The sequence below is a fragment of the Epithele typhae genome, assembly GCF_022376455.1.
Source record: "Epithele typhae strain CBS 203.58 chromosome Unknown BXZ73scaffold_58, whole genome shotgun sequence".
Lineage (NCBI taxonomy): Eukaryota > Fungi > Basidiomycota > Agaricomycetes > Polyporales > Epitheliaceae > Epithele > Epithele typhae.
Window position 1 is genome coordinate 220563 of NW_025954249.1, and position 24493 is coordinate 245055.

The following is a 24493-nucleotide window of genomic DNA, read 5'->3' on the forward strand; positions in this document are numbered from 1 at the left end:
GCGCATCCACCTACCACGGTTCGGCTCGACTGAGCGGGGCAATAACGTCCCGCTGAGTACGAGTCGGGTCCTTCGCGCAAGGCACCTCCTGCAAATGCGCCTAATCGCACCCCTGGGCCGAACTTCGCACGGCCATTGCAACTTCTGCAAAGGCCTCTGCGAAGTCTGCCGAAAAGAGCACGGCCAAGGTCACCATAGCGAAATTCGCTGTGATGGCCCCGCCGCCCTCTGTTGCCTCAACTGCGGGTCCATCTGTGACTGTTCAGGCGCAGCCTGAGAGGCTCATTACGGACCCAGACTACAATTTCGGCGACCTTACTAGGTCGTCACTTCGCTCAACTCGTGGTCAAGCGACCCCTCTCTCGCCGGCCACCCGAGACTCCATGGTCGCGGTGGTACGCCGATGTGTTCTAGCGGACACACGTAGCGAGAGCGAACGCAACTACGCCTCCTACTACCTCGACGCCAAAACGTCCGGCAACATGGGACCTGACGCCGAGAAGAAGGAGACGAACAACCTCAAGAAGCGTCTGGCCAGCACGCACGGAAAGCCCTCTAGTGGGGACTTCGAGCGTCTGGACCTAGGCCCTTGGAGCGGACTCCGCATCGTGACTGCCGTTCAGGCGCAGAACCTGCGCATGGCCGCACTCGCGAAGAGCCCGCCGAACCACTACGCAAAACGCGCGTACTGCTGGGTCTATCAGCAGCACGTTGAAGGCCGAACTCGGCGCAGCGAAGGCGAGCGGTACCTTGTACGCTCGTATTCGCTGGACCGAACTGACGCTCTCATGCCGTTCGACGACGCACTGGCGGCCGTCATCAGCTTGTCCAGCAAGGGCAAGATGGCCACTCGCGAAGTCAACTCCGTTGGATACCGTCCTCCTGCGACGGGCACCATCCCTCTTCCTCCAAACGCTCTGGAAGCCATGCGCGGACCGGATCCGCTGCCTGCCGCTCCTTCTATGGATACGCCGCTCCCCACTCTCATTTCGGACCCCACTCCGCCGCGTATTCCCTCTTCTTTCGTCATTCCGGTCACGACGGACGACTGGCGCGATCACCTCAACTGCCTCCTGCCGACCATCATCCCTGGCGACGAGTCGCACATCGCCGCACACATTCGGGACTCCCATCCGATGCTCTGGCCGTCGGCCGTCCGTGACACGAACGGAGCTCTCCCTGAAGAGTCCGCCGACGCTGAAGATCGCTGCGAACCTCATCCAGATGACTGCGCCGCACTTGCTGTGCTCGCCATCGCATCGCCGCGCCGGCCTCCCTTCGGCGTCGCCGAAGAGTACGGCGAATCCGCATTCTTCCGCGGCGCGATCGAACTCTTCTCGGTCGAGGGCCTCTACTCCCTCATCGTGAACCTCGGCCAGTTCGTCCAGGCGAAGCCTGACATCCTTCCGGCCGATATGGCCTTCCCCTTCGACTGCCGCGCACTCGAACTTCACCACATCGCCGCCTGGCTCGCACTCCTTGGCCTCAGTCCAGGCGATCAGCGCATTCGCCAACTCCAGCACCTCGCCACTGCGATGCGCTCTCACCTTCGCGCGCCGGACTCCGTCATCCCCACCCTGGCCGAATTCACCACCCCTGCATTCCTCGGCACTATCCCCCGCAGCAGCGTGCCGAATTTTGGTGCACGCATCCCCGAGTACACCTCTGCGCCGGACGTGGAGATGAAGGCTGAAGACGCTACCCCCCGATCGCGTCGAGTTCGTCGACTGGCGCTGTCGTGTCTACCTCCGCGGCCCCTGTGTCCCCTCCGCTATCTCCATCTCGTCGGGGCCCAGCGTTGAGCGCAAGTAGGACCGTCACTGCGGTCCAGAGGAGGAGGATGTTAAGGTACGGGCGCGCAGGGCGCGCACGTGCCGGATTTCGGTGCCGGAGTTCGGCGTCCCGGCCGAATTTCGGCCACGCTGCGAGCAGGGCTCGGGCGTCTTGACTTCGGCGAAGTATTTCGCCGAACTTCGGCCATCAGATCGGGCGATCTGAGACCATACGGACTCTTATGTACTCTACGCGCGTCCCACGGACGCGAGCTTACCTCCACCCGCACTACCGCTGTATTCGTTACCTCAATCGAAGGTTTGGACGAGTCTGGCACCGGTGCGATCGTGATATTGTCATTTTACAGTGGCGCTCTAGTGCTGGCAGCAACATATGTATAATGGTCATTCTCATCCTCCGGGTCCGAACGAAACATGGCGAACATCAACACTGCGTCAGTCCATGATGGACAGTGTCTCCGCGCGCTTCACGCGTGGTGAACAACACAATGCGTACACAGCATTACTATCATAGTAGCGTCAGGAACTTGTCTCCCCACCTCACAGGATAATATTTCAAGCTCCCTCCCCAATCCACAGTGCCCGGATCCATCGTGGTTGTCCCCCTTCCCTTGGGGGCCAAGCTTCCTAATTTTTCATTCATAACCCTGCACCCACTGGCATTCCATGCGTTATGCTCCTACTGCACCGCGACAAACAAAGGTCTTTTAGTCGCAGCGCCTGTGGGAAGACGCTCGAGTCGTGAGCGCCGCCCCACATATTCGCCGAGTTCGCTTGCCCCGCTTCCGGAATTTGTCCTCAAACACACACTTCGTCGAACCAAGATCCTCAGTAGAACACAGAAGTTGTGTCAAGTGAAACCTGCCCGTCCTGAATTGCCAACGGTGGCTCCGGAAGCCGGACGACCGGCGCGGCGCGACGCTGCTTCCGCGCGTGGTAGAGCGCCTGCCCTCCCCCGCCATACCTTCATCGCACTGTGCGAGGTTGTCACGCATGGGTAAACCTTCTTCTGGTCATTGGTCTCCAGCATGGAATTCCGGGGCGCCAGGCGGACCGATACCACGGAGACCGTATTCCCGCACGTCCGGGTGGAGATGCAAATGCAAAGCGAGTACACATTTTGGACCAAATCTCTCACGGGCGCAAGCGTCGCGGGGCACGGAGTTGAGCAAGTCGCAGGGTTGCGGTTCTACATGTCGGTCGGCGGGCTCGTCCTTGGATAGAAGGGTACGAATAGCGACCCCCATGCTGCAATTCCGGGGTAGTATAAGGCGAACACAAGGTCAGTGTGCACGAACGTGTGCGTTGCGGACGGGCCCTGTGACAAGATAAGGAGGTGCGACGTAAAGCCGCTGTAGATTTTTGTTTGAAGGCACCTTCGTTGGCGGGATGCGCAAGTTCGACGTTATCTTGCTTGAGTGCGTACGTCGGGACCGAGAGACGCGACGCCTGACAAAGACAGACGGAAGAGTGAGAAGCCGCATAGGATAGGAGGATTGCAGCCACGGGGAATGAAACAAATCACCTAAACGAGTTGTAGAATGCGAGAAGTGCACGGCACAGCAGAATAGCTTTCATATACCCGGTGTCTCCACGGAGCCGAAGCGAGATGAAAGACCACGAAGAGTCGAAGACGAAGCACGATTTTACGAGAAGGCTGGCGACGTCACGTTGGTGTACCTCGTCGGTCTCGGTGCAGACTACAGTGGCAGTCCGAGAATGGCAACCAGTATACTTACTGACGATCTGTATAATCGAAGCGGATGCAAGGCGCCTGTGATCATGTGCGCGCGGGTGGACGTTAAAAATTAAGGCCGGGCATGACCTCATGGCTCCCCTCTGGGACCGTCGAGACAGCGGGAGCTTTCCCAAGTCCGACAGAGGATAGGCCCACCCGACGGCATCGGGTTGCAAGGAGGCGTAACAAGAAGCGAGAACGTACGGACATGAACGGCCCCCGACTGCTTCTATTGCCTGCTCTTGCCAGGTTGTCGGGCGCACCCGAGCGCCCGGGATGCTTGATACTAGTCAGATCCGAGAGCCAAGGATCTTCTCCCGACCACATATGCCAAACACGTCGATTGGTTCCGAATGACCGCCGATTGAATGAGGCGCGCTTGGAAAGAGTCAGTACTTGACTGAAGCCAAGAAGTCAATCAGAGCGAGATACCACATTCACGAGTCATGTCCGTTCACGGAGTGTTTTTCTCCTCATGTGCAACTGCACGTAACTTGCGCACACGCGACCGACGGGTATAAGACGGTCAGAAGTGCGGCATTGGCATACCTAGCGTGTCTCCGAGGGTCGAGAGAGGGTGGCAGCGAAGTGGTGCCGAAATCGACGTGGCGGGACAGAGAGGGGTGCCTAAAACAAAGGACGGCGTGTGTCAAAAGATTGGGCTGCTGAGAACCCTGATTCACATGGATGCACCACAAGCTGCATGAACACACGGAGATAACAGTAAGGTGCCAATGGTCCGCTCATTCGAACGGCAGAGAAGACGCGGCTCCGTCCGAGATGTGGAGCAGTGTACAACATCCCCGGGCTGTGATCAAGGGACGGTGCTATAGCAGTGCCGGAGGCTGGAGCGTCCTGGCGAAGGTCCAACCGACGTCGAGGCTCGAATCGCGAGGCGCGTACGCAGCGACAGGCTTGTTCGTAGACATTTTAGGCCAACAACCAGCTCCCCCGCGGCACATGCTCCCGCGGAGGATTACGCCACCCTGGGCGTCGGGCGCCGCGTGACAAAGGGATGGAGTATAATCTATGGCTCAAGCGCAGCGAAATCACTGTTTTGGATATCGACATCGGTTCTTCGGCGTCGACACGGAGACCGTGGACTTGGGCGACTAGAGCGGGCGAATAGAGTTTGTCGCAGCCTAGAGATGAATGGTACGTCAGAGCGTAGTTCTAGACATCGTAAATCCGCAAATTCGCAGTACCAAGGCCGTTGAATAAGTGCTGCGCACGGCCTACCGCTCCCGCATGCGACCCTACATTGGGAGGCCGCTGTCAGTGTTACGGTAGATACAGCTTCGATGCCTGGGCGCACCTGGATGCAATACACAGAGATGTTACTGGAGTCATAAAGTAGAGCCGATATCCGAACACCGCACGCGACTCATGGTGACGGTGACGGCGCCGGGGGAGGCAACTTAACGCCACTGTTGGTCTTACGCGCCGGGGGAGAGCACCTTCACAATTGCACAGCTGTAGATTGAGGTGGATGAGATCGCAGAACGAGTGAGCGGCTTGGATGAATAAGTGGGGAGGCACGCACGGAACAGGATTAGGACGACAGAGCCGGACACGGACAGCACAATGGGCGGTCGAGGACAGCATCCCGTGCAAACCGGGCTGACGGTGGCGGTCCACCACCCATCGATCGCACGTGGCAGAAATGTGCGCGTTCCCGCTTGGTGGTCTGACCAGATGTCCGTGCGGCTAATGTTAGTTTGTGCAGCCGCGGACGTAGCCAACCACCGTATTGTGTCGCCGTGTCGCCACATGGACCTGTGACCGCGCCACCGCTGTCTGAGAACTTCTGACGCCGGCGAGAGAGACTGCTTGGAGGAGGCCGTCAAGGCACTAGACCGGAGGGCGCTGCACGAGGATGTAGAGCCGTTCTGGATTCAGTGACGGAGAGCTCGATGGCCGTGTGTGAGACAACCAGTGCGAAGGGGATACAAGTGTACAACTGTGGTGAACAAGAAGCGAGCCGGTCAGGCGTCGCCGGGGGATCTGGAGAATTCGAAGCCCCGATGACCCAGCGCCAACGTGCAAAGGTGCCTCGCAGCAGAGACAACGTGGGCATGTAAGTTCTAACGGGCAGATGGAGTGGAGGGCAGAGAGACGGGCGTCTAGAGACGGGCGGCAGGCTGCGGCTGCGGGCGAGCCCAGGGCCGGATGGGCGCCCGAGCCTGCCCGAGAGCGTGCCGTGGTGCTCCTTGCTTCCCCCACCCATGGTCTCCCATCGTCCGCCGGTCTCCCTGGCGCTCGCGCGCTGGAAGGACATCGGAGATCGAGGTCGCCGTATTGGCCACCGTCACGCCTCGCTCGCGCGTCGCACGCGATGACCGAGCCGACACACAAATGCGGTATGCCCTCCTGACTAAGTCTCTTGTCTCGCCACTGCCGCACCTCCCAGATTTGGGATGCCACCCGGCACCCTCGCCTTTCCGACTTTTGGTCCAAAGTCTGTTCTCAGGTGTTTCATCCCAGGAAATCCGAGATCCTAACACAACACAACCGACAATCTCGCCGTGATGAGCAATCTGCTACGAGCCCTCTCTGCAGACCACTCCTCACCGCTATATAAGTTCCGCGGCCTCGCCGTCGGTGTGTCCAGTACCCATTCGCTCCACCTCCCTCCCACTTAACATGGCCTCCTCATCCAGCCTTTGTGCTCGGCCTCTCAACCGGGGTGCCGCCTGTCTGCCCTGCCGCAAACTGAAAGCGGTAGGTCCTACTTGCCCCCACCCACCCCCTCACTACCTCGTTTCCCTTTCGTCCGTCTGCGCCGGGAATATTCGCAGCGGCCCTGCATAGTATATACTGACGTATATTTTCCACAGAAATGTGACGGTAACAAGCCGGCCTGCAGCCGTTGTATCACGAACAGCCGACCAGATGATTGCGAGTACGCTACCGGGGCCGAAGTGACACGCTCTCGTCTGCTCGAAGAAAATATTGCCCTGCTCGAAGCGCGCATCCGCGAGCTCGAGAACCCCAATGAGAGCACTCCCTCGGTTCAGCTCCACGATCCTCGCGGACGCGGATCCACTGCGTCCACGAGCGTGCCAGCCATCCCGCTCTACCCGGTCGCGGGTGCACTCCCAGCAGGTGAGCGGACCGTCAGTTGGTGATTTTTTCACGGAACATTCATCTGAGGACACGTATTCGCAGCCACCGCTGATCCCAGTCCACAGGAGGCGCAAATGCTGTGCGTATGCTGTCTTCTTTACGAATCGTAGATTTTCTCAAATACTCCTTCCTGACAGGGTTCAAACCTTCATGACACACGCGTCTCAGCTGGGGTTCTTCCTCAACCCTACGCGGTTTATGCGGCGACAAAATAACGGCCCTGGTACTGAAGCCCTCGTTGCCTCCGTCTACCTTTGGGGCAGTAAACTTTCATCATCATCAATGCTGCGCGCCTGCGAAACCACATTCATGGATCGTGCTACCCAGGCCGCCCTGGCTTGTCAAACAACGCCACCGGCCGCCCACACAGTCCTCCACATGTTGCAGGCCGAGGTTCTCCTCGCCAACTACTTCTTCTCTAATAACCGGGTCCTCGAAGGTCGATACCATGCCATCGCTGCTGTTGCCCTAGCCACGGGCAGCAGGTTGCACCTGCTCGACCCGCGCAATCTGGGTACTGACACCATTGCCGCCGGGGAGCGTATTCAAGCCTTCTGGATCGTCGCTGCGATGGACAAGTCATGGGCCGCGATGATGAACACGCCATCCTACATCCAGTGCCACAACGGTCGCGCTAACATACACGTCACCACCCTTGGCCGCTGTCCACGGAGGCGTATGAGCAGGTGCGCTAATCTCAAGTCATGCGCTGCATGCAATTTTCGGGGGCTTACTGAAAAATTTCTCTCGTCCTGTAGGGGATACTACTGCAGCCCAATGCGATGTACACCGTCATCGACTACGTCCGCGGCCACGTCGACGACAGCGGCGAGGCGTTCTCGCCACACGCGACGCGCATCAAGGCGTGTGCGATCTACGACCACGCCGTCTACGTCACGTCCCAGTTCCGCCCGGACATGCCCGACCGCGACGGGTTCATGGTCCGCTATCAGGCCGCGGACGCCCTCGTCCAGCGCGTGCACGGCGCGCTCGTCGCGCTCCGCCCCCGCACGCCGGACGACAGACGCGAGGTCCTCGTCTCCCGCACCTTCCTCTGCGCCGCCGCGATCCAGCTCCACGCGCCATTCGCGAGCGCCCAGCCGGCGGCGTGGCAGCGGAGCATCTGCGCCGCGACGGCCGCCGCGCGTGCGCTCGAGATCGTCGACCTCAACCAGACCCCGCACTTGGACCCGGTCGTCGCAGTGAGCCTCCCCGCCCCGTCTTGCCCGAGGCCATGCGCATGTGAGGCAGTGCTGACCGTGTTCCTTAGATCCTGTGGACACACATCTGCCGCACGCTGGTGAGCGAGATGCGTCGCGTGCGCCGGGGAGCGGCACCGATTTTGGCGGCGGACGAGCGGCGCGTGGCGACGTCGCTCGAGAAGATCATGTCGTCCATGACGCTCCTCTCGCTGACGAGCGCGCTGATGGGTGCGTGCGCCTCCTGTCCATCTTTGCCATTTCTTTCTAACAATTACAATCAGCATCACAGCTTGCAGAGATACAGCAGCTAGCGTCGACGATGTGAACGCGCACACTCTCCCAAATAGCCTGTTGCTTGCTGGACATCGTACATAGAGATTCAAGCGACCGCCGACCGTTTGCTCACAAGCCTGCTCTCACAGTTATATTTCCCCGGCCCCTGTTATCTCTACCGAGCTATTATCCTCCTGTTTGTTGTCGCTCACTGTAGCCTTTACATTATGTCGGCTCCTTTCTTGATGCACCTTACCTGGCGACAATACTAGATGCCTATCTCGCTCCGCGCCCACTGTGGGAATCTTCATGGCCCAAATGGCCAAGCAACCTCAGGTCCTTCCGGTCAAAAACACACGAGAAGGACTGGTTTTCCGTCCCACACATGTAATACCGTGCTATATACCGGCGCTCCCCTCCCTGCCTCCTGCCAGGAGCGCTGACGAATTGAACTGAACCGATCACGAATTGATCTTTGTCAGTAGAGGCTCGATTTGATATGGAAGCAGTTCGATTGTGTTGCTGACTCTTGGCTGACTCCACGTAATTTGTTCAGTTCACAGTGCGGCGGTTCAGCTCCGTGTTGAGCCGAGCATACCTGACACACTTTCCTGGATTGCTCAGGCCGTGGCACGTGAGACGGTCTATGGTTCTGCTGCAGCTTACAAAGTTCGTTGCCCACGTACTTATGTTTCGCGTTTCCGTTGCAATTGCGAAAAGAGCGGGAGGAATTGGGGAGGAACCGGTGTTCCACAGCACTTGCTATTCCGGGCGACCAGGTATCCGCGTGGCTCGGGTCCATGAGCGCCAGAGTGCCGCCTCCGTCTCAGTCTCCGTTGACCGCCTCCTGCCGCCTCCTCCTTCGCCCCGATTCGTCTCACGATCCCCGGCTCGCCCGGCGCTGACGCACTTAGCTTCACCATGAAATCCTTGGCGAGGCTCACCTCTCTGTCGACTCAGACGTTATCCCTGTTGCTGGAGCGGCAACGGCTGCAGACGCTTGCGTCCAACTCTTCAACATCCCTGCACGGCCCGCAGATCGCCAAGAACCTCGAGCAGTTGCGCGCCGGGATCGTCGAGCTCGAGCAGAACGGCGCCCCATCGGAGGCCTCGCGCCTGCTCCGCCAGCAGCACGAGCGCATGCGGGGCATGCTCGGGCCTGACGCGGACGCGCTGGGCGTGCAGAGGTGCGTGCTCCGCTCGTGTGCGTGTCCCGCAGTGGCCGACCCCGAATACCTCCCCCTCCCCTTCCCCCTTTCCGTGGACATGTGCTCTGTAGGTGCGCGGAGCCGCAACCAGACCCGATGCCCGACGCGCCATCCTCGTTTTCGCTCGCGACCGCAGGCCCACCACACACGTCGTCCAGCGACCCGCACTTCGCGCCGTACTCGGACGACCCGGAGGCGGGGTACTCGAACGGGGAGATGCTGGAGCAGCAGCGGATGATCATGGACGACCAGGACGTGCGCCTCGACGAGCTCTCGCGCTCGGTCTCCCGCCAGCACGACATCTCGCTCCAGATCGGCGACGAGCTCGACGTGCACACCGGGCTGCTCGAGGGTCTCGACCACGATCTCGACCACACCGACACGAGGCTGCGGGGCGCGAGGAGGAGGTTAGGTCGGGTCGCGCAGGGCGCGAAAGAGAACGGTGCGTGTTTTGTTCTCCTCATGCTGCCTGCAGTAGTTGAGCTGACGCGGTTCTGTGTCCCGCAGGTTCGGTCCTCATGATTGGGCTTTTGATTCTCGTCCTCTTCATTCTTATCATCGTCTTCAAGACATGACCCCATGCGCACATACCCTGCTGGTCTCTCCCCGGATGTATGTACTTGTCCCATATTCACGCCGTCTCCGTTCGCTTCCTTGTTGCCGTGGGTCCGTTCAATGCTGGTCAAATTTGTCGGATAGAAGTGCGATGTTTTAGCTCTGACAGCATCGAACGTCGCCCGTACTTCTCGGACGTATCCTATTACATGCACAGCCTCTTGGACTTCGGGTCTGCGGACGGTTGTTCAAAATCTTGAGCAAGCACGACAAGGCGCGGGTCTGGGTGATGTCCAAAACACGCACGCGTTTGCATGTCGAAAGCCGACAGCCTCAGAGTCGCAGATAGTGAGTGTCACACACCGGCAGTGTTCAGATAAGGCCTGTTACATCTGTTCAACGACCCAGCTACTGCTTTTGGCCCGCACGCTTGGCAGCCGATCCCTAAACGCGATACCCGACCCTATTGCACGCCAACCAAAACTCTCTCCCTCCCTCTTCGCACCACCCCAATGGACCAAGGTCGCACTCGGCACAAGCCAGCAGTTTCATCCTTCCTCCTCCCGGCGCTGGCACCAAAAAAACGCGTCAGCCATCGAGTCACATTTTTCAGCCCAAACCCAAAAACAAAGCTCGCGGCCGCGGCGGAAACCCAGACATGACAGAGCATCCGACGCAACCCACAGCCGTGTGGTATACTCACCGCTCAGACCCTGCACCGGGCGCGAGAAGCCGATGTTCTCGAACGCCATCGCGCTCCCGCGCACGAGCCACCACTCTGCCTGCGCCGGCGGCGCGGGCAGCGCGCCCAAGCACTCCGGCCGCGTCAGCCCCGCGCCCTCGGGCTCGACGCGCACGCTCGCCGACGCGGCGTGCTCTGCGGCCCCCGTCTTGAGGATGACGCTCCCGCAGCCGGCGCGCGGGCAGACGAGATCGTGCGCGTTCGCGCCGTCCGCCGCGCGCACGTCCGCGACGCCACCGGGGAACGAGGGCAGCAGGCGCGCGGTGGGCTGCGTGCGTGCGGACGCCGAGGCGCGTTGCAGCGCCGCAAGCACGTCCGTCTGGCTGACCCCCGGGGGCAGCTGCGTTGCAACGGCCTGCTCGGCGGAGTCGTCGGGAACGACGGCGGGGGGCACGGTCTCGAACTCGCTGAACTCGGCGCACATCTCGACCCACGGGCGCGGGCCGTGGACGACGGCGCTGGGCCCGCGGTCCGCGAAGCCGGCGGCCGTGTAGAAGGGCACGAGCTCGGGGTGCGTGATGAGCACCGCGCGGGCGCAGGTGCGCGCGGCGGCGAGGTGGGCGAGGTACGCGCGGACGAGGGGGACGCCGACGCCGCGGCGGTGGTGCGAGCGCGCGACGCAGACGGAGTGGATGCAGACGGTGGGGCCCGTGGGGTCATGCGTGGACATGGAGTCGTGGGTGAGCGTCGGGCCCGCGGCGCGTGTCGCACAGACGTAGCCGACGAGCGTGCGTGGGGTGGTGGTGGGGAGGTATGCACCCAGGAATAGGGAGGGGGCTTGGGATTGGCGGAATCTGCGGGTGGGTTAGAGCCGGCGTCGTGTAAACTGGGTGATAGAGCGGTGAGATGTTGACGAGAACGCTATGGCACACCTGAAAGCTTCGAGGCTACCCGCCTCGTCCTCCGGGAAACCTAGGAAGTCAGTTCAGTCACACTGCTTGCCCCGCCGCAGAGGACACCGAGCGCGCCAACGATTTCAGTAGATTGAGCTGGGCACTCACCATCCACCTCGAGCTTGTGTGCCGCCTCGAGCTCATCGGGCTTAACGAGATCGTACACGATCGCCTCCATTGCGTGTCGTCTCGAAGGGATTGCTTGTCTCGACAAAGGGCAGTGTTTGGCACGCCGTCGTCGTAGTTGGGAAGGGCCGTAAACGCTCGGATGTTGACTCGTAGGATGTTTGACGCTCGACTCCTGAATGGAGTTAAGTCCGATTGAGAATTCGCAAAGAGGGTGCAACGGACCCAAAGTGCTCGATCGCGTGCGCGGAGGTAACTTGGGGTCCCGCGCAAGGACATCCCGACGGCAGATCATGCTCAAAATTTCACAAGACTGTGTGCTCCTAATATTATCTGGGCAGCGAAGAAGGATTTGGCGCCGCCAATCGCGATGCATCGTCTATGTAGCTATGGTACAACGTACAGCGCACTTAATACACAGAGCAAGCGGCACTTGGCGTACATCGATACAACAACACAAAGACCGCGGGACTGGATATGTATGTGCAGCAAGTCTGGAATCCAGGAAAACGCGGGGGGTAACGGGCACAAACGAAGAACAAACTGAACAATCAACGATACAATTCAGCGGAGCGAGCAGCGTCCATATGTGTGTGATGATGCGGGAGACGACGAATAATACCGAAAAGACGGACAGCCCCGCCAGCAGGACGTTTAAGTACGGATCCAAGACGAAAGGATTACTCCGATGGTGAAAAGGACTCGGACTAAGGATATCACATAGGCCTATCCGAGACATCGAGAGCGAGCAACTATCCCATGACCGAGGGGTAGCTGACGCTCTCGCTGAGGTGTTCGTTGCCAGGGTTGTAGGTGAAACCACGGAACTGGTCCTGCACCGTCTCGGACAAGGGCGTGTCGTCGACGTGAGAGTCTTGCGGCTTCTCCCCGGTAAACTCGGCGTCGAAATTTCCAGTGTCCAGCACGGATTCCTGGCATGCTAGTCAGCGTGCTGCTACCAAACCAACAGATCACTGTGGAGACTCACGACAGTGGGCTTGAAGGGAGGTTGAATCTTCTTCGCCATTAGCCTGAATTGAGAAGCACACGTTAGCTTATGCCCGCCACAAACTCTTGTTACTACGTGGATAAAGGTTGACTCACCGGTGCCAGTCAACGTGCTTCGAGAAGAAGGGGTGCCGCTTGATCTCTTCAGCGCCGTTAGATCCGAGACGCTTCGCAGGGTCGCGTTGGAGAAGGCCCGTGATAAGAGTCATCGCATCGTGTGGCATGTCCTGCGGGAAGAGCAGCGGATCCGAGACGATGCGCTGGTACATCACGTTGACATCCTCGTCGTAGAACGGTGGAAGACCAGTCTGGTATCTTGAGTAAAAATCCGAAGCGTTGACTTAGTAATCGGGTGACATACCATCATCTCGTACAGAAGTACACCGAGGGTCCACCAATCTACCGTTTTAGTGTATCCTTGGTTCATCAAGAGCTCCGGTGCGATGTATTCCGGCGTTCCACAGAAGGCTAGTCGGGAATTTTTGTCAAATTTCCCCGTGTCACTTCGGAGCGCACTGGAGAAATTCGCGTACTGTTGGTCTTCTCGGTCTCGGACATGTTGAGCTTACAAAGCCCGAAGTCGCAAAGCGCGATATGCCCTGTGTAATCAAGAAGAATGTTCTCGGGCTTCAGGTCGCTAGGGTCCGTGTTGGTTAGAGACTTCCGACACCAAGTCACATGAAAGCATACCGGTAGACGACGTTGAACCCGTGCAAGTGTTCAAGAGCACACAGTAGCTCGGCCGCGTAGAAACGACTCCGCCCCTCGTCGAACTTGCCCTCGCGCTGTAAGTGGTAGAAGAGCTCTCCGCCGTTCACTGGGTAGCAATGTTGGATTTGATATACCCCAGAGGCGTACGAGACTCACCAAATGACATGACCAGGTAAAGTTTGTCGGGCGTCTGGAATGAGAACTTGAGTGGCACAATGAATGGGTTATTCACGAGTGCGAGGACCGTGCGCTCCGCCAAGATATGCGTGATTTCACCAGGGCGCGATGCAATGTTCGCCTTGCGGATGGTCTTGAGCGCGTAGATTCGGTGCGTGTCCTTCTTGCGGACCTGCATAACCTTCCCGAACGAGCCTTTGCCGATCACCTTCAGGAGATCGAACTGCTCGATCGTGAGCCCCTCGTGCTGCTTTGACTTGAAGTCGATCTTGAGATGGAACGCGCCCGAACCCGCAGTCGCGTTGTACCATTGGTCGGAGACATGCTATGCGACAGGAGCCAAAGAGGGGAAGAGGAGGACGTGCATGGGAGAGGGACGCGGGAGGACCCGGAACGTTAACTCTCAGACACTGCGTGCAGCTTGGGTCTACACTCACTTGACCATCCAAAACGGGCGTGAGGTCCACGCGCGCCATGAGGACATCGTTGCCCATGTCTTGGTCGCTCTTCACGCATTGCGCGGTCCGCAGATACGCAGAGAGGGAGATGTTGGACGTGCGTGATACGTCGCTGAACAGGCGCATTCGACATCAGTACTGTGCCCAAGCGGCGCTGCGCTAGACGTATCTCCGAACGGCCCGATGGGAGCGTCCACTGGGGCGCCCAAGTCTCGGAAGGGACGTGGACTTTTACGCCATCTCATGGCCAGAAACCCCACCCGAGAGTCCGATGGAACAGTTTCCGGGCATGCGCCTGGTTTGAGCTTCTAGGAGCTCTTGCCGGGTTCTGCAGTCCCGCGCCCGCCCCATGATGCAGCAAAAAAGAGAGGACAGACGTACAAGTCAGCTCGATGATTCCACTCCGGCTTGGAGAGGTCTCCGCCCGTCGCCTCAATGAGAACTTCTGTCTTGTCAAACTCGAGGACGAGGTAGGGTAGCCACCAGTGTTGGTATGACTTGCGGGCCATGCTGTCACGATTGCTCGTCGACCGGCGTGCCGGTGCGGTGTCCAAGGCTTTCTGGATGACATCGGGGACTGCGACACCACTGGGGAGAGAGAGGCCGCGCCCTATAGGCAAGAAGTTGCGACGTCAGAATGTGTCAAGACTGTGACGAACGGGGAATGCGCGGACGGTTGAGAAGGTGGCGGGTGAGAGCAAGCACTTACCAGAGAAGATCCGGATGGTGAGGGTACCCGAGCGGAAGTTGCTCTCTGCAGTATCCATGGGCTTGGGGGTGACCGAGCGAGAGGGCTGAGGAGTGACCGAACGAGAACTGTGGCCGTTCTCCTTCGAGTCTTTTGAGGGCTCTGTGAATGCGGGGTCGCGCATCAGTTGCTGCGAGCTTGGGACGCTATTTGGGGGACCACACACTCTTCACGCCGAGCTTCCAAGAGGACATCGTGGGCGGAGGCGAAAGCGGGGTGGAGGGTGGATTGTATGCGCTGGCCGCGCGCGAGGCTGGAGGTGAGGGGAGGAGGCAAGGAGAGGATTACTGTTCTTTCTTAGCGCGAGCCGAGCGCAAGGATCTGTCCTCCGACCAAGATCTTATCGCCGACCTCCCTCCCATAATAGATACTCCCGTGGGCTCCCGGCGCGGGTCCGTCGTGATCTCTCTTTGACCATATGCTCCACTCCTCGTTGCAGGGCCTAGGCTCCATCTCGTACAACTCTGACTAGCTTTCCTTCCCCTCGTTCGATGAGGAGCGTTTGACATTGCATGGAGGATTTGTGCGTACGAGAGTCTGAGAGTCTATCATGTCTCGAGGACGACCGTACTAGTGCTCTTCCTAACGTACTTTCCCCTCAATGACAGCTACACATACGTCCGACGACCGTTGCGCAATCTTGCCAGTCCCTGTCAGTAGCCACAATGCCACTTCGAGCGCAGCAGGCCGCGCCGGGGTATGTTGGTTCCGCGGCAATTGCATCAGCAAAAGGTGTTTTCCATGGTAGCGCCCGATAACACGCGACACCGCCATATCGGGACAGGTCATCTATTGTCTGCGCGATAAATGATGGTAGCAGAACGGTAGCAGCTGACATTAATTCGTCTTTGCTATGACATTTGATCGCATTTTGTGGCCGCATACAGGATATGATGTATTAACTACCGGCACTAGTAGCTTAAACAGAAAGCTGTAGTCGATGATCGTCGATGATCATGGGCTCCTTCAAGGGTGAATCATGGGGCGCGTGGGGTGCATAAGAGGTTCGTATTGAGCTATACATTCGATTTGCAAAGACGCGAACAGTGTGCACGGCAGAGAACGCGGTGCGCGCGAGGATGGATGGACGACGGCGCGGGCGCCTGTTCAATCGCTTACGGGCCGCAGACCGACGGCGGCGACGGCGAGTCCCACCTTGCCTCCTCCCATCCTCCTCTGTTCCCCCAGTTTGTTCTTGACGCTTCTTCTTTTTTGCTTCTCTGCGGCACCTCGTCGTGCTATGAAAATCCTCTTCTTCATCAGAATGTCTGCTTCTAAAGTGGGACACGCGATCCAAACGCGGAACATCGACTCGTGTCCTTGCTCATTTGAGCATTGTTTTCCATTAGGTGCGCATTTCATCTCTCCCTTGCGTTCCTTGAAGCGACCCAGTCCCCAGACAGCGATGCGGGAGCAAATAGTTCATTGCACATAGAACGAAGTCCTCACTCTCGCGGTGGCAGAATATGCGCGGGAGCAAAACCATGACACTCACCTGGAGGACCTCGACCTTTCGCACGACGCTCACATGCGAGCGCGAGCTCGTGAAATGTACAGGAGAAATGTGGTATCGCACGGCGGGGTCGTTTGGGCATCGCAACCTGGCTCGTCCTACGCCCAGCGCGTGGTCCGTGCTCGTGAGGCCAGTGCGTATGGGTATTCCAAGGTGCGCTGGTCACCCCCTCTCATGGTGGACGTCTAAATCATACCGTGTCGGGCTATCTCGCTTGCCCTGGGTGCCCCGATAGGCCGGCCAAGTATACGCATGCGCCCGTTGTAGCCATGTGCGCTTCAGCACCGTCCAGGGTTCCTGGGGGGAGCGTGGTACGTTGACGCTTTTATCCGCTTCTATACGTACCGCGAGCTATAGCGAGGTCGCACCTCGCCGTCACCGCGACGCTCGCTCAGGGCATGCCGCTTTTTATTCGCACGCATGGTTATGTGGGCCATGTCCAACCGTAGAATCCCGCGCTCTTATCGAATGATGTGCGGGGTGAACACCTGTACGTCTATCCTCTCTGTGTTTCTACGTCCCTGGTGCCAGCTGCCAGACATGCTATTCAATGCACTCTTTGTCAAATTCTATTCTCTCCGCCAAGTTAGGCCTCCTCAAGCTCTCCCACTGTGGCAACCTGTAGGCATACAACACGTAATTGAAGCTGCTCAACAATGTCGATTTCGAGCTCGCCAAGCAGGTCGTCCAGAACTTCGGCGAGTCCGTCTCGACTCTCCTCTAAACCTGCGTGGCCCAACGCCGGACCCTCTTTCCGCGAAGCTCTCCCAGCTCGCCGCCTTCTCCCTCCGCGAGCCAACGATCAAACCACGCCGCATTGCGATTCTTGTCGTCGATGACTTCAACCATGCGCGGGTTGACGGCACCCCCACTGCGCTCAAGGCCGGAATGGTGACCATGTGGATCGTCGGGCCATGCTGGAGGCCTGTGTGCCCCACGGGCGATGGCAGGAGCAAGGCCTACCCCGCGGACCACCACTACGGGGGTCAGCGAAGCGCTCTGTTCGACGCCATCGTCGTCGCGAGCAGCGCGGCAAACGCCCGCACTGGGCACTGGGCGAGGGCAGTGAGTGGGTCGAGAGTTAAGTCAAGATATATATCGTTGGGGAGACTTACTAATATGGAGGTCCGTGTTGGTAGCGACATTCTGAAGTCCAAAGGTTGCTTACGGTGATTCCTTGCTAATTGTTGTGACTCGATGCGGCGGCGCCGCAGTGGCGTCCCGCTTTGACCTCCACTCGGTTGTTCCGAGACATGGGCGCGTGTGCGGGCATGCGCGCCTATTACTGGGCTCAACCCGCGACCGCCATCATCCCCCAAGTGCGATGTGCCACTCACGCTCGCGCACGACCATTTATCAAGACGTGGTGAGTTCCTCATCATTCTCTGCTCCAAGCATCTCGTTCACCGTACTCACACTTCTATCGACATCGACATGGCTTTCAACACCCTCTCGTGGCAGACGTCTTGTTGCCCTCACGGCCGCCACTCTGCGCCCTAGGTTCCACCTCCACGAAGCCAACACGACCACCCTCTCTCTACATTTCCGCATCTGCGGACTAGACACGAGTCACAACGTGTGGTTCGCAACGGGGTGAGCTCGGTGCACCTCCTGAACGAGAGGCTTCAAGTTATGGCGCTTATAGCGGCGGGTCGGTCACATGTGATGAGCCACCGTCCACACGAGGTGTGAACTTTGGTTAAAATATCCCCTTCCGCCTCTTCTCCTCCTCTTCACACTGATTCCTCAGCCTTGCCGACAGTGTCAACGACTCAACGTTGCTTCCGTCGGTAACCACTGACCTATCACCAATTCGCGTGCCCTCGATCGACTCGCTGTACTCGCAAGCAGGGTGGTCTTGGCCTGGATCTCCTGCTCATCGCGCGCCCCGACATGATGTCAATCTCTCACGACTACGGCGTCTTCATTGAGGATGAGGGCATGATCGCCCTCCGCGGGCTCTTTCTCATCGACTCTATGAAGGTATCCTCAGGTGCGTCCGTATTGGAGCAGCATACGTTCGACGGCTGATCGTGCGTTCGGTGGGGCCGGACAGACAATCACGATCAATAACCTCCCCATCAACCGCTCGGTCGAGGAGATGATCCGGCTCGTGAAGGCGTTCCAGATCACCCAGTGGATGCGTCTCTCTTCCTCGGTGTTCCCCGTCGCCGCTCCCGCTGACCTCTCCTTCAGCCTCGCTCCCCCTTCCCCTTCCCCGTTTGTGACGCAGCCGCAGGAAGAGCATGGTGAGGAGTGAGGGAGCGAAGACAATGAAGACGCGAGCATCTACGCTCAAGGCGACCATCTCCCTGCGCCCAACCAATTCCCCCTTTCGCGCCCATGGCGCCCCTCCACACCTGACGTGTTTATCTCGCCACGCTCGACCGAGCTTTCCGTCCCCTCCGCATTGACCCCTCTATCAGGTCAGCACTGTCTAGATACGAATTTTCTACATGCTGTTACTGATCACTCCGATAGTACTAACGAGAGGGAACACTTCCCTCAATTCGGGGAGTATGTCGACGTGCTGATACTCGGCCACATTGCTGACTACGTAAGCCCTTAACTCTGCTCTTGTGTCCGTTGTGTACCATACCTGCTGTTTTGTATTTATCCCAAATGGATTATTGCGCAATTGAATTATATCTGCGTGATTATACGCGAGCCCTAGTGTGCGACAGAAGACGATAATGTTCAGCATGATGCTGTAGGTTCTCTGTCATCTCCTCCGCTAACTCTGACCTCTTATCGTGTAGCACTATCATCTCATGCGCCGCAGATGACCGATATACGGTCGTGCGCGCACTCAGACTTGATAGCCCTGCCCGCGAGAATCGATCATCAGTTGATAGCGGAAGAAGCAGACGGCCGTACAATACGGGATACTGCATTCTTTGGATACTAATCTACCTTCTATTGTCTTCGCTAGCACTAACTATCGTACGCTACAAATGCCCCAGTGCACGATCATACACTATCGTTTCCGCACCTACTTTGCTGATGTGATGTCAGCCGTGCTTGCGCGCGCATCATGCGCCCACTGTCGATAGCCCGACTTCTATGACCGTAGCACGTTGTCATGGCATGCAGGAACGCCGCGGTGCTGCGAATTTCGGCGGGCGTGGATCCCCGAGTGCTTCTACGCGCAACTGATTCTACTACAACTTCTATCGTCATGTCCAGGATAGCCAGTGCACGAATAATTCTATCCCCTCGCAGCACACAAAATGTTCCAAATTGTCTTCCCTACCACATCTACGCCATCATTCTTCCACTCCGCGCGTTGCTGGTAGTCTTCCACATTGGCGTTGTCAAACACGCCTATCGAGCTACGCGCCTTGACGATCTCGTCCACGATCTGCTGATGAAATTCGGGGTGCCCTTGCACGGTAAATATGTGGACGTCTTCTGGCTTGAGAGACTCCGGCGATGCGCCAGGGTAGAGCTCTACCATGCCTTGGTTGGGGGATACGGGACTGCTCCCGAGGAGATGGAAAGACGAAGGGACCTTCGGGACGTGGTCTCTGTGCATCTGTTGTATGTTCTATGAGGGAAATAGAAGCGTGTATTTCAGACTTTTCCCTGCCGAATGCAGTTTTTTGAAAGCTCACCAGCTCTGGGACGCCGAAGAGCTTCTTCCCTGCCTCTGTGAGGTCCAATTTTGTGGGCCCGATCTCCCACTTCCCGTCGTTGGGGACGCATTCGCCGCCGAGTGCGCGCGCGATGATCTGGTGTCCGAAGCAGATGCCTATGGAGGAGATTAGCGCAGAGTGCGCGTAAAGTGCGAAGCGCGGCCGACCTATCAATCTGACATTCGGCCTATCAGTTGCTACAAACCGGACGAATTCGACGAGCTTGTTGATCCACTCCAGGTTTTCGTAGGCGGAGGCGGCTGGCTACCATCATCGTATGCAAGGTCGTTTGGAGGAAGATAAGCACGCACAGGAACCAGTGAGGAGGACAGCATCGTACAGATCGATGTTATTGGGATACTTCATATCATCGCGGACATGAAAATCGTCAACAACAAACTCAACATTCTCGGTGCCGGGCGCAGATGCTTTGAAGGCTTGCAATGATTTCTCAAAGAGCGTGCTGAAGATAGCTCGATAATCGCCATATGCGGCGAGCACGGCAGGATTCGGAGTGTCGCATTTGAGGACGGCGATGCGCACTGGAGCGGACATCATGTTTAGATCTCGACGTTGGGGATTCGGTTGGTTGGATGCGGGAGAGTGGCAGGAAAGAGCGCAACGAGATCTTGCGATAACCAAGTAGTAATCAGCCTTGAGACTCTCGAGGCGGCGGGGGGACGGCACATACAACTTCAAGTTACAACCTACTATATGCTAGGCTCTGCAGGTCTGATGGGGGGCTTGTAGGGGGATCCAGTTGGTTAAAGCAGGTCGGTCCAACCCACGTGGTAATCTGGATCGATGTCCCGGGCCAATCCCGGGCTGTACGTTAATATACTCCCGATGGTGTCGGAGCCCACGAAGCGCCCGTCACGACGGGCAACGGCCCAGCTTCGGAGCCCGAAAACGCGTAGAAAAAGCCTGTCAAAGGTGTCTTTTCTGCTGCCTTTTGTGCGCGTGTGAAAAAGGCAATAAAATGGGCAATTTCTCCGGGTGCTTTACGGGGTGCCGAAAAGGATCGATAAAGAGACCTTTGGTGCCCGTTTCAATAACACGCGTTACTTATCACTCGTACTAACTTGTTTGTTACTCACATACTATACACGTTCTATTGCCCTTTAATGTGAATTCTACTGTCTTTGCTCTGAGCACAGTATTCTGTCGGGCCGAAGAATTCACCCAAAACGTCACCTTTCAGGATACTCTACGACACACACAAACTTGACATAAAAGTTCGCCTTTCCCACCCTTTTTCTCCCCTGGAAAAATACCTGCCGAAAATGACACCTTTGACAGGCTTTTTCTACGCGTTTTCGGGCTCCGAAGCTGGGCCGTTGCCCGTCGTGCGTGCGTCGTCCGGTTGAGTTCCGACCTCTTGAGTCTTATATTGAACAATCTTTACAGATATCCGGTGGCACGTCAACCGGTCTTGATTTCACTATCCCCAGGTTGAAGTGTTGCTCCACACCAACCCTTTTTGTTATATGGTCCATACTTCAGGCTGTAGACCCAGCTTTTCACGAGCGATGGACAGTCGATCGAGAGCGATCGCCTGACCATGTCACTTGGAAGTTCTCGCTGTCTTGGTCCCTATCTCTGTGGAAATCTCCTCATGAGTTTCACTCCTTGCATTTCTGGGTCAGCGGTTGCGTCAACATTGACGTGCTGCTTGCATTTTGAGGGTCAGTGGTGTATGTCTATGCCTGAGTGATCTGCTTCATTTCATCTCAGCAGCGTTCAGGGGCGTGCGCGTCAGTCTTCAGATGTCTGGACTCTGGTCGTGTGAGTTCACATCCCCGATCTACCTCTCCATTCTCTGCCAGTCATACGTCATCCGAGAAATTGATATCACGTGCTGGAGCCCTACTCCAGCCAGATGCGGATCCCATTGCGGTAGCGCGTTCCTGTTCGTTTCCGCCATGTCCGGTCTACTTCTCTTCGCTCATCTCCCTGTCCGGGCAGGCGAGTGCCCCGACAAGGGCTACTATGTCTACTATCAAACGGCTATTCGTTGCGCTAACGGTGCAGATCCCGAAGAGCCAAAGAAGAACAAGCTTCTCCCCTGCTCCCTGCGGGTCTACGCAGAGAATCAAGTCATTTGGCCTGACCATACTGTCGTCCTCCTCCTCGCTCGCATGGCTGTATCAGAAGATGCTAGGCATGGTTATCTGGACGCCGTTCTTTCCATTCCCGTTCCCGGCGACCCTGATTCGGACGACTACATGTCCTCCGAAGCACGGATTCCCGTGCCGTGGGTCCTTGGTTCCGGAATGGTCTCATGCGCGGAAAGCACGTTCAAGTCTGGGAAGATGTTCCGCGTGAACGTGCAGGAGTTCGTTCGTAAGAAGGACATGGCCTCCCGCATTAGGTAAGAGTTTCTGATTTCGATTTCCTTTTCTGAGTGCATACACTCGCAGTGTCCTCGTCCCACCTGACAAGCCGAGGCGATGGGGTAATTTCAAGGTTAACTACGCTCAACGGGTCCTCTTCATTGGGACCTGTGAACGACTTATGGACGACGGTCAGTTGGCCATCGCTCTGGAGGCTGTCAACTTCCCTCCCAAGGAGCGTGCCATGGGCGTTGCAGCTGCACACCCTGCATCCTTGCCTGGTCCATCTACTTCGCCGCCATCAAAACGTCGTCGCATGGATGAGCTGTAAGTCTTTGATACTGTTTTCGTTGCGCGTACGTCAGCCTCACATGATCCAGTGATGAGCTTGATGCAGTCGATCCTCTGGATTCCATGACCCAGGCGACGATGTCGACCCCGTCTCAGTCACCTGGTGCCGGTGAGTCGACCAGTATTGTCTTTGTTTTAGCTAGGAGTTGATTTGTCGTCACAAGGCCCATCATTTCACGTGCGTGACACATCCGCGCAGGATGGCGGAGACGCCTCTGTCAACGGTCCAGTGGAGCTTGGACCTGCACCAACTTCGCAGCACAAGCTCCGTTCGAAGAAGGCGTGATGGCACGCGGCGGACCCCTGAATGATGTAGTGGTGGTCTGATGGTGTACGATATAGTGTTCGCTGTATTGTGTACGATATCACATTTGTTTCCTGTCATTGCATCCCCTACGATATTCTCTGTGTCCTACTCTCCTGTTGGCGCTTTGCATGTCCGCTGGACATACAATATCAACAAACGGGGACACAACGGGAACGGACACAGTACATGGTCGATGCTAGTGCACGCACTCGCGCGCGCGGAGGCGGCGTTGCTGACTAATCGTGGTTCCCCGGCACACCAGTTCCGCATCGGCCGCTTTGCGCAAGTCCGTCCTGCGCTGTTGCCCTCGGCACCCGCGGAACCAATGCCGATCCCCGCGGATGCGACCGCGCTCGACATGCTGCGCGATGGCGACTTCGACTGGGACACGAAGCTGCGGGAGGTGTTCCTCACGATGAGCCTGGGCATACGGGCGAACTGGTGCGTGCCGGACACAGTGGGGTTGCTGTTAGGGAGCTACGAAGCGCTATCCACGGAGCGTGCCGGTCAAGTTGGTCACCGAGGAGTATAAGAAGAACTTTGAGTTCCCTCTGGTAAACTTTGCACTGATGGCGATCGAGCCAGTCGATATGTGCACAGCACATGTCATCACCCTTTCCCACTGAGGCAATCTGTGCTGTCCAGAACATGTATGCATCCACGCGCTCATCGTTTTCTTTGTCGAAGGTGTGAGCAGGGCAATTCACTGTCATGTGTGGTTCAGCTCTTCTGGAAACTCGACGTGGCCTACGATCGATGACCCCTACGCCTCAAACATGAACAGATCGTCGGATGACATCTTAAATTTGAAGACGCACTCGGAGACGTTGAGTACACTGCTTTGCCTTCTACCTTCACGATGCCAATTTTCGCTGAAAACAACACATCACGGTCAGGATTCCGTCTTCATTTCTGTCTACGAAACTAATATCTCGACAGTCGAGCTACAATATTGGATCTATATGTCAATCGTCTTTCAACAAACACCTGTATGTCGCCCCTTTATCTCGCAAATAGTGCACTCAATGTGGGTTCATTAGTGTTCCAATCAATTCAATGCAGTTTCCATATGGGGATCCACATTGTCTTGATCATCGTCCTATCTGTTGAATTACAGAATAGAGGACCATCTCATGTACATGTCCTTATCGTGTATGACCGTATCGGTACAATCACGGACACTGACGACTAGGGTTGTAAATGATCTAAGTGACGTCATGAACTGATCTCTGTTCGTACCACACTTTGTCAGACATGACTCAATGGTGACATATGCTCTGACCCTAGTTTGTGTATGCAGCATGTCGACGTTTGTTCGAGTGGCGTGTCTTTCATAACTCTTTCGTGCACAAACATCATCTCCATCCCATGCAATCCACTCGCATTTATCTCTTCATTCAAGGTATTCATAACGACCCAGATGCGAAACAACGTATGTCGTTAAAAGCTCTCCTGCGATGTATCATTTTATCTGAACGCTTTCATAGGAGTCATAGCCGCTGGTCATTCAAAAAGCAGTCGCCGTGTCACGTACGCCTGTACGTACCGCGACCGAATAGTAGCCTTCGTAAACTCTGTGATTAGCCAAAACCACAT

At 57.3% G+C, this 24493-nt stretch overlaps 7 protein-coding genes across 7 annotated transcripts; 4 read left to right on the plus strand and 3 right to left on the minus strand.

The window, feature by feature from the left end:
• Positions 1–6174: 6174 nt before the first annotated feature.
• Positions 6175–8184, plus strand: BXZ73DRAFT_92090 (uncharacterized protein; the record flags this gene model as incomplete). Its single annotated transcript, XM_048026238.1, has 8 exons — positions 6175–6252; positions 6369–6636; positions 6700–6736; positions 6795–7302; positions 7332–7343; positions 7416–7859; positions 7928–8087; positions 8141–8184. 8 exons carry the CDS (start codon positions 6175–6177, stop codon positions 8182–8184), a joined length of 1551 nt encoding a protein of 516 aa, XP_047874247.1.
• An 869-nt stretch (positions 8185–9053) lies between these two features.
• On the plus strand, positions 9054–9915 carry BXZ73DRAFT_104978 (uncharacterized protein; the record flags this gene model as incomplete). Its single annotated transcript, XM_048016083.1, has 3 exons — positions 9054–9319; positions 9412–9782; positions 9848–9915. 3 exons carry the CDS (start codon positions 9054–9056, stop codon positions 9913–9915), a joined length of 705 nt encoding a protein of 234 aa, XP_047874248.1.
• A 424-nt stretch (positions 9916–10339) lies between these two features.
• BXZ73DRAFT_52482 (acyl-CoA N-acyltransferase) lies at positions 10340–11708 on the minus strand (the record flags this gene model as incomplete). Its single annotated transcript, XM_048020819.1, has 4 exons — positions 10340–10464; positions 10599–11431; positions 11510–11549; positions 11639–11708. 4 exons carry the CDS (start codon positions 11706–11708, stop codon positions 10340–10342), a joined length of 1068 nt encoding a protein of 355 aa, XP_047874249.1.
• A 700-nt stretch (positions 11709–12408) lies between these two features.
• On the minus strand, positions 12409–14952 carry BXZ73DRAFT_104980 (Pkinase-domain-containing protein; the record flags this gene model as incomplete). The annotated part of the gene is made up of 11 exons (XM_048016084.1): positions 12409–12588; positions 12645–12687; positions 12761–12972; positions 13026–13132; positions 13198–13301; positions 13355–13481; positions 13532–13877; positions 13990–14122; positions 14392–14620; positions 14720–14860; positions 14925–14952. The coding sequence occupies 11 exons, from the start codon at positions 14950–14952 to the stop codon at positions 12409–12411; spliced, it is 1650 nt and encodes a 549-aa protein (XP_047874250.1).
• Positions 14953–18113: 3161 nt separating this feature from the next.
• BXZ73DRAFT_15493 (uncharacterized protein) lies at positions 18114–18405 on the plus strand (the record flags this gene model as incomplete). Its single annotated transcript, XM_048017513.1, has 2 exons — positions 18114–18254; positions 18328–18405. Coding segments are annotated over 2 exons (219 nt in total), but the record flags the coding sequence as incomplete, so codon positions are not given.
• Positions 18406–19479: 1074 nt separating this feature from the next.
• On the minus strand, positions 19480–20461 carry BXZ73DRAFT_104982 (class I glutamine amidotransferase-like protein; the record flags this gene model as incomplete). Its single annotated transcript, XM_048016085.1, has 4 exons — positions 19480–19818; positions 19886–20022; positions 20074–20166; positions 20218–20461. 4 exons carry the CDS (start codon positions 20459–20461, stop codon positions 19480–19482), a joined length of 813 nt encoding a protein of 270 aa, XP_047874252.1.
• Positions 20462–21828: 1367 nt separating this feature from the next.
• On the plus strand, positions 21829–23523 carry BXZ73DRAFT_104983 (uncharacterized protein; the record flags this gene model as incomplete). The annotated part of the gene is made up of 6 exons (XM_048016086.1): positions 21829–22277; positions 22327–22566; positions 22620–22699; positions 22755–22768; positions 23160–23338; positions 23397–23523. The coding sequence occupies 6 exons, from the start codon at positions 21829–21831 to the stop codon at positions 23521–23523; spliced, it is 1089 nt and encodes a 362-aa protein (XP_047874253.1).
• Between the last annotated feature and the right edge of the window lie 970 nt (positions 23524–24493).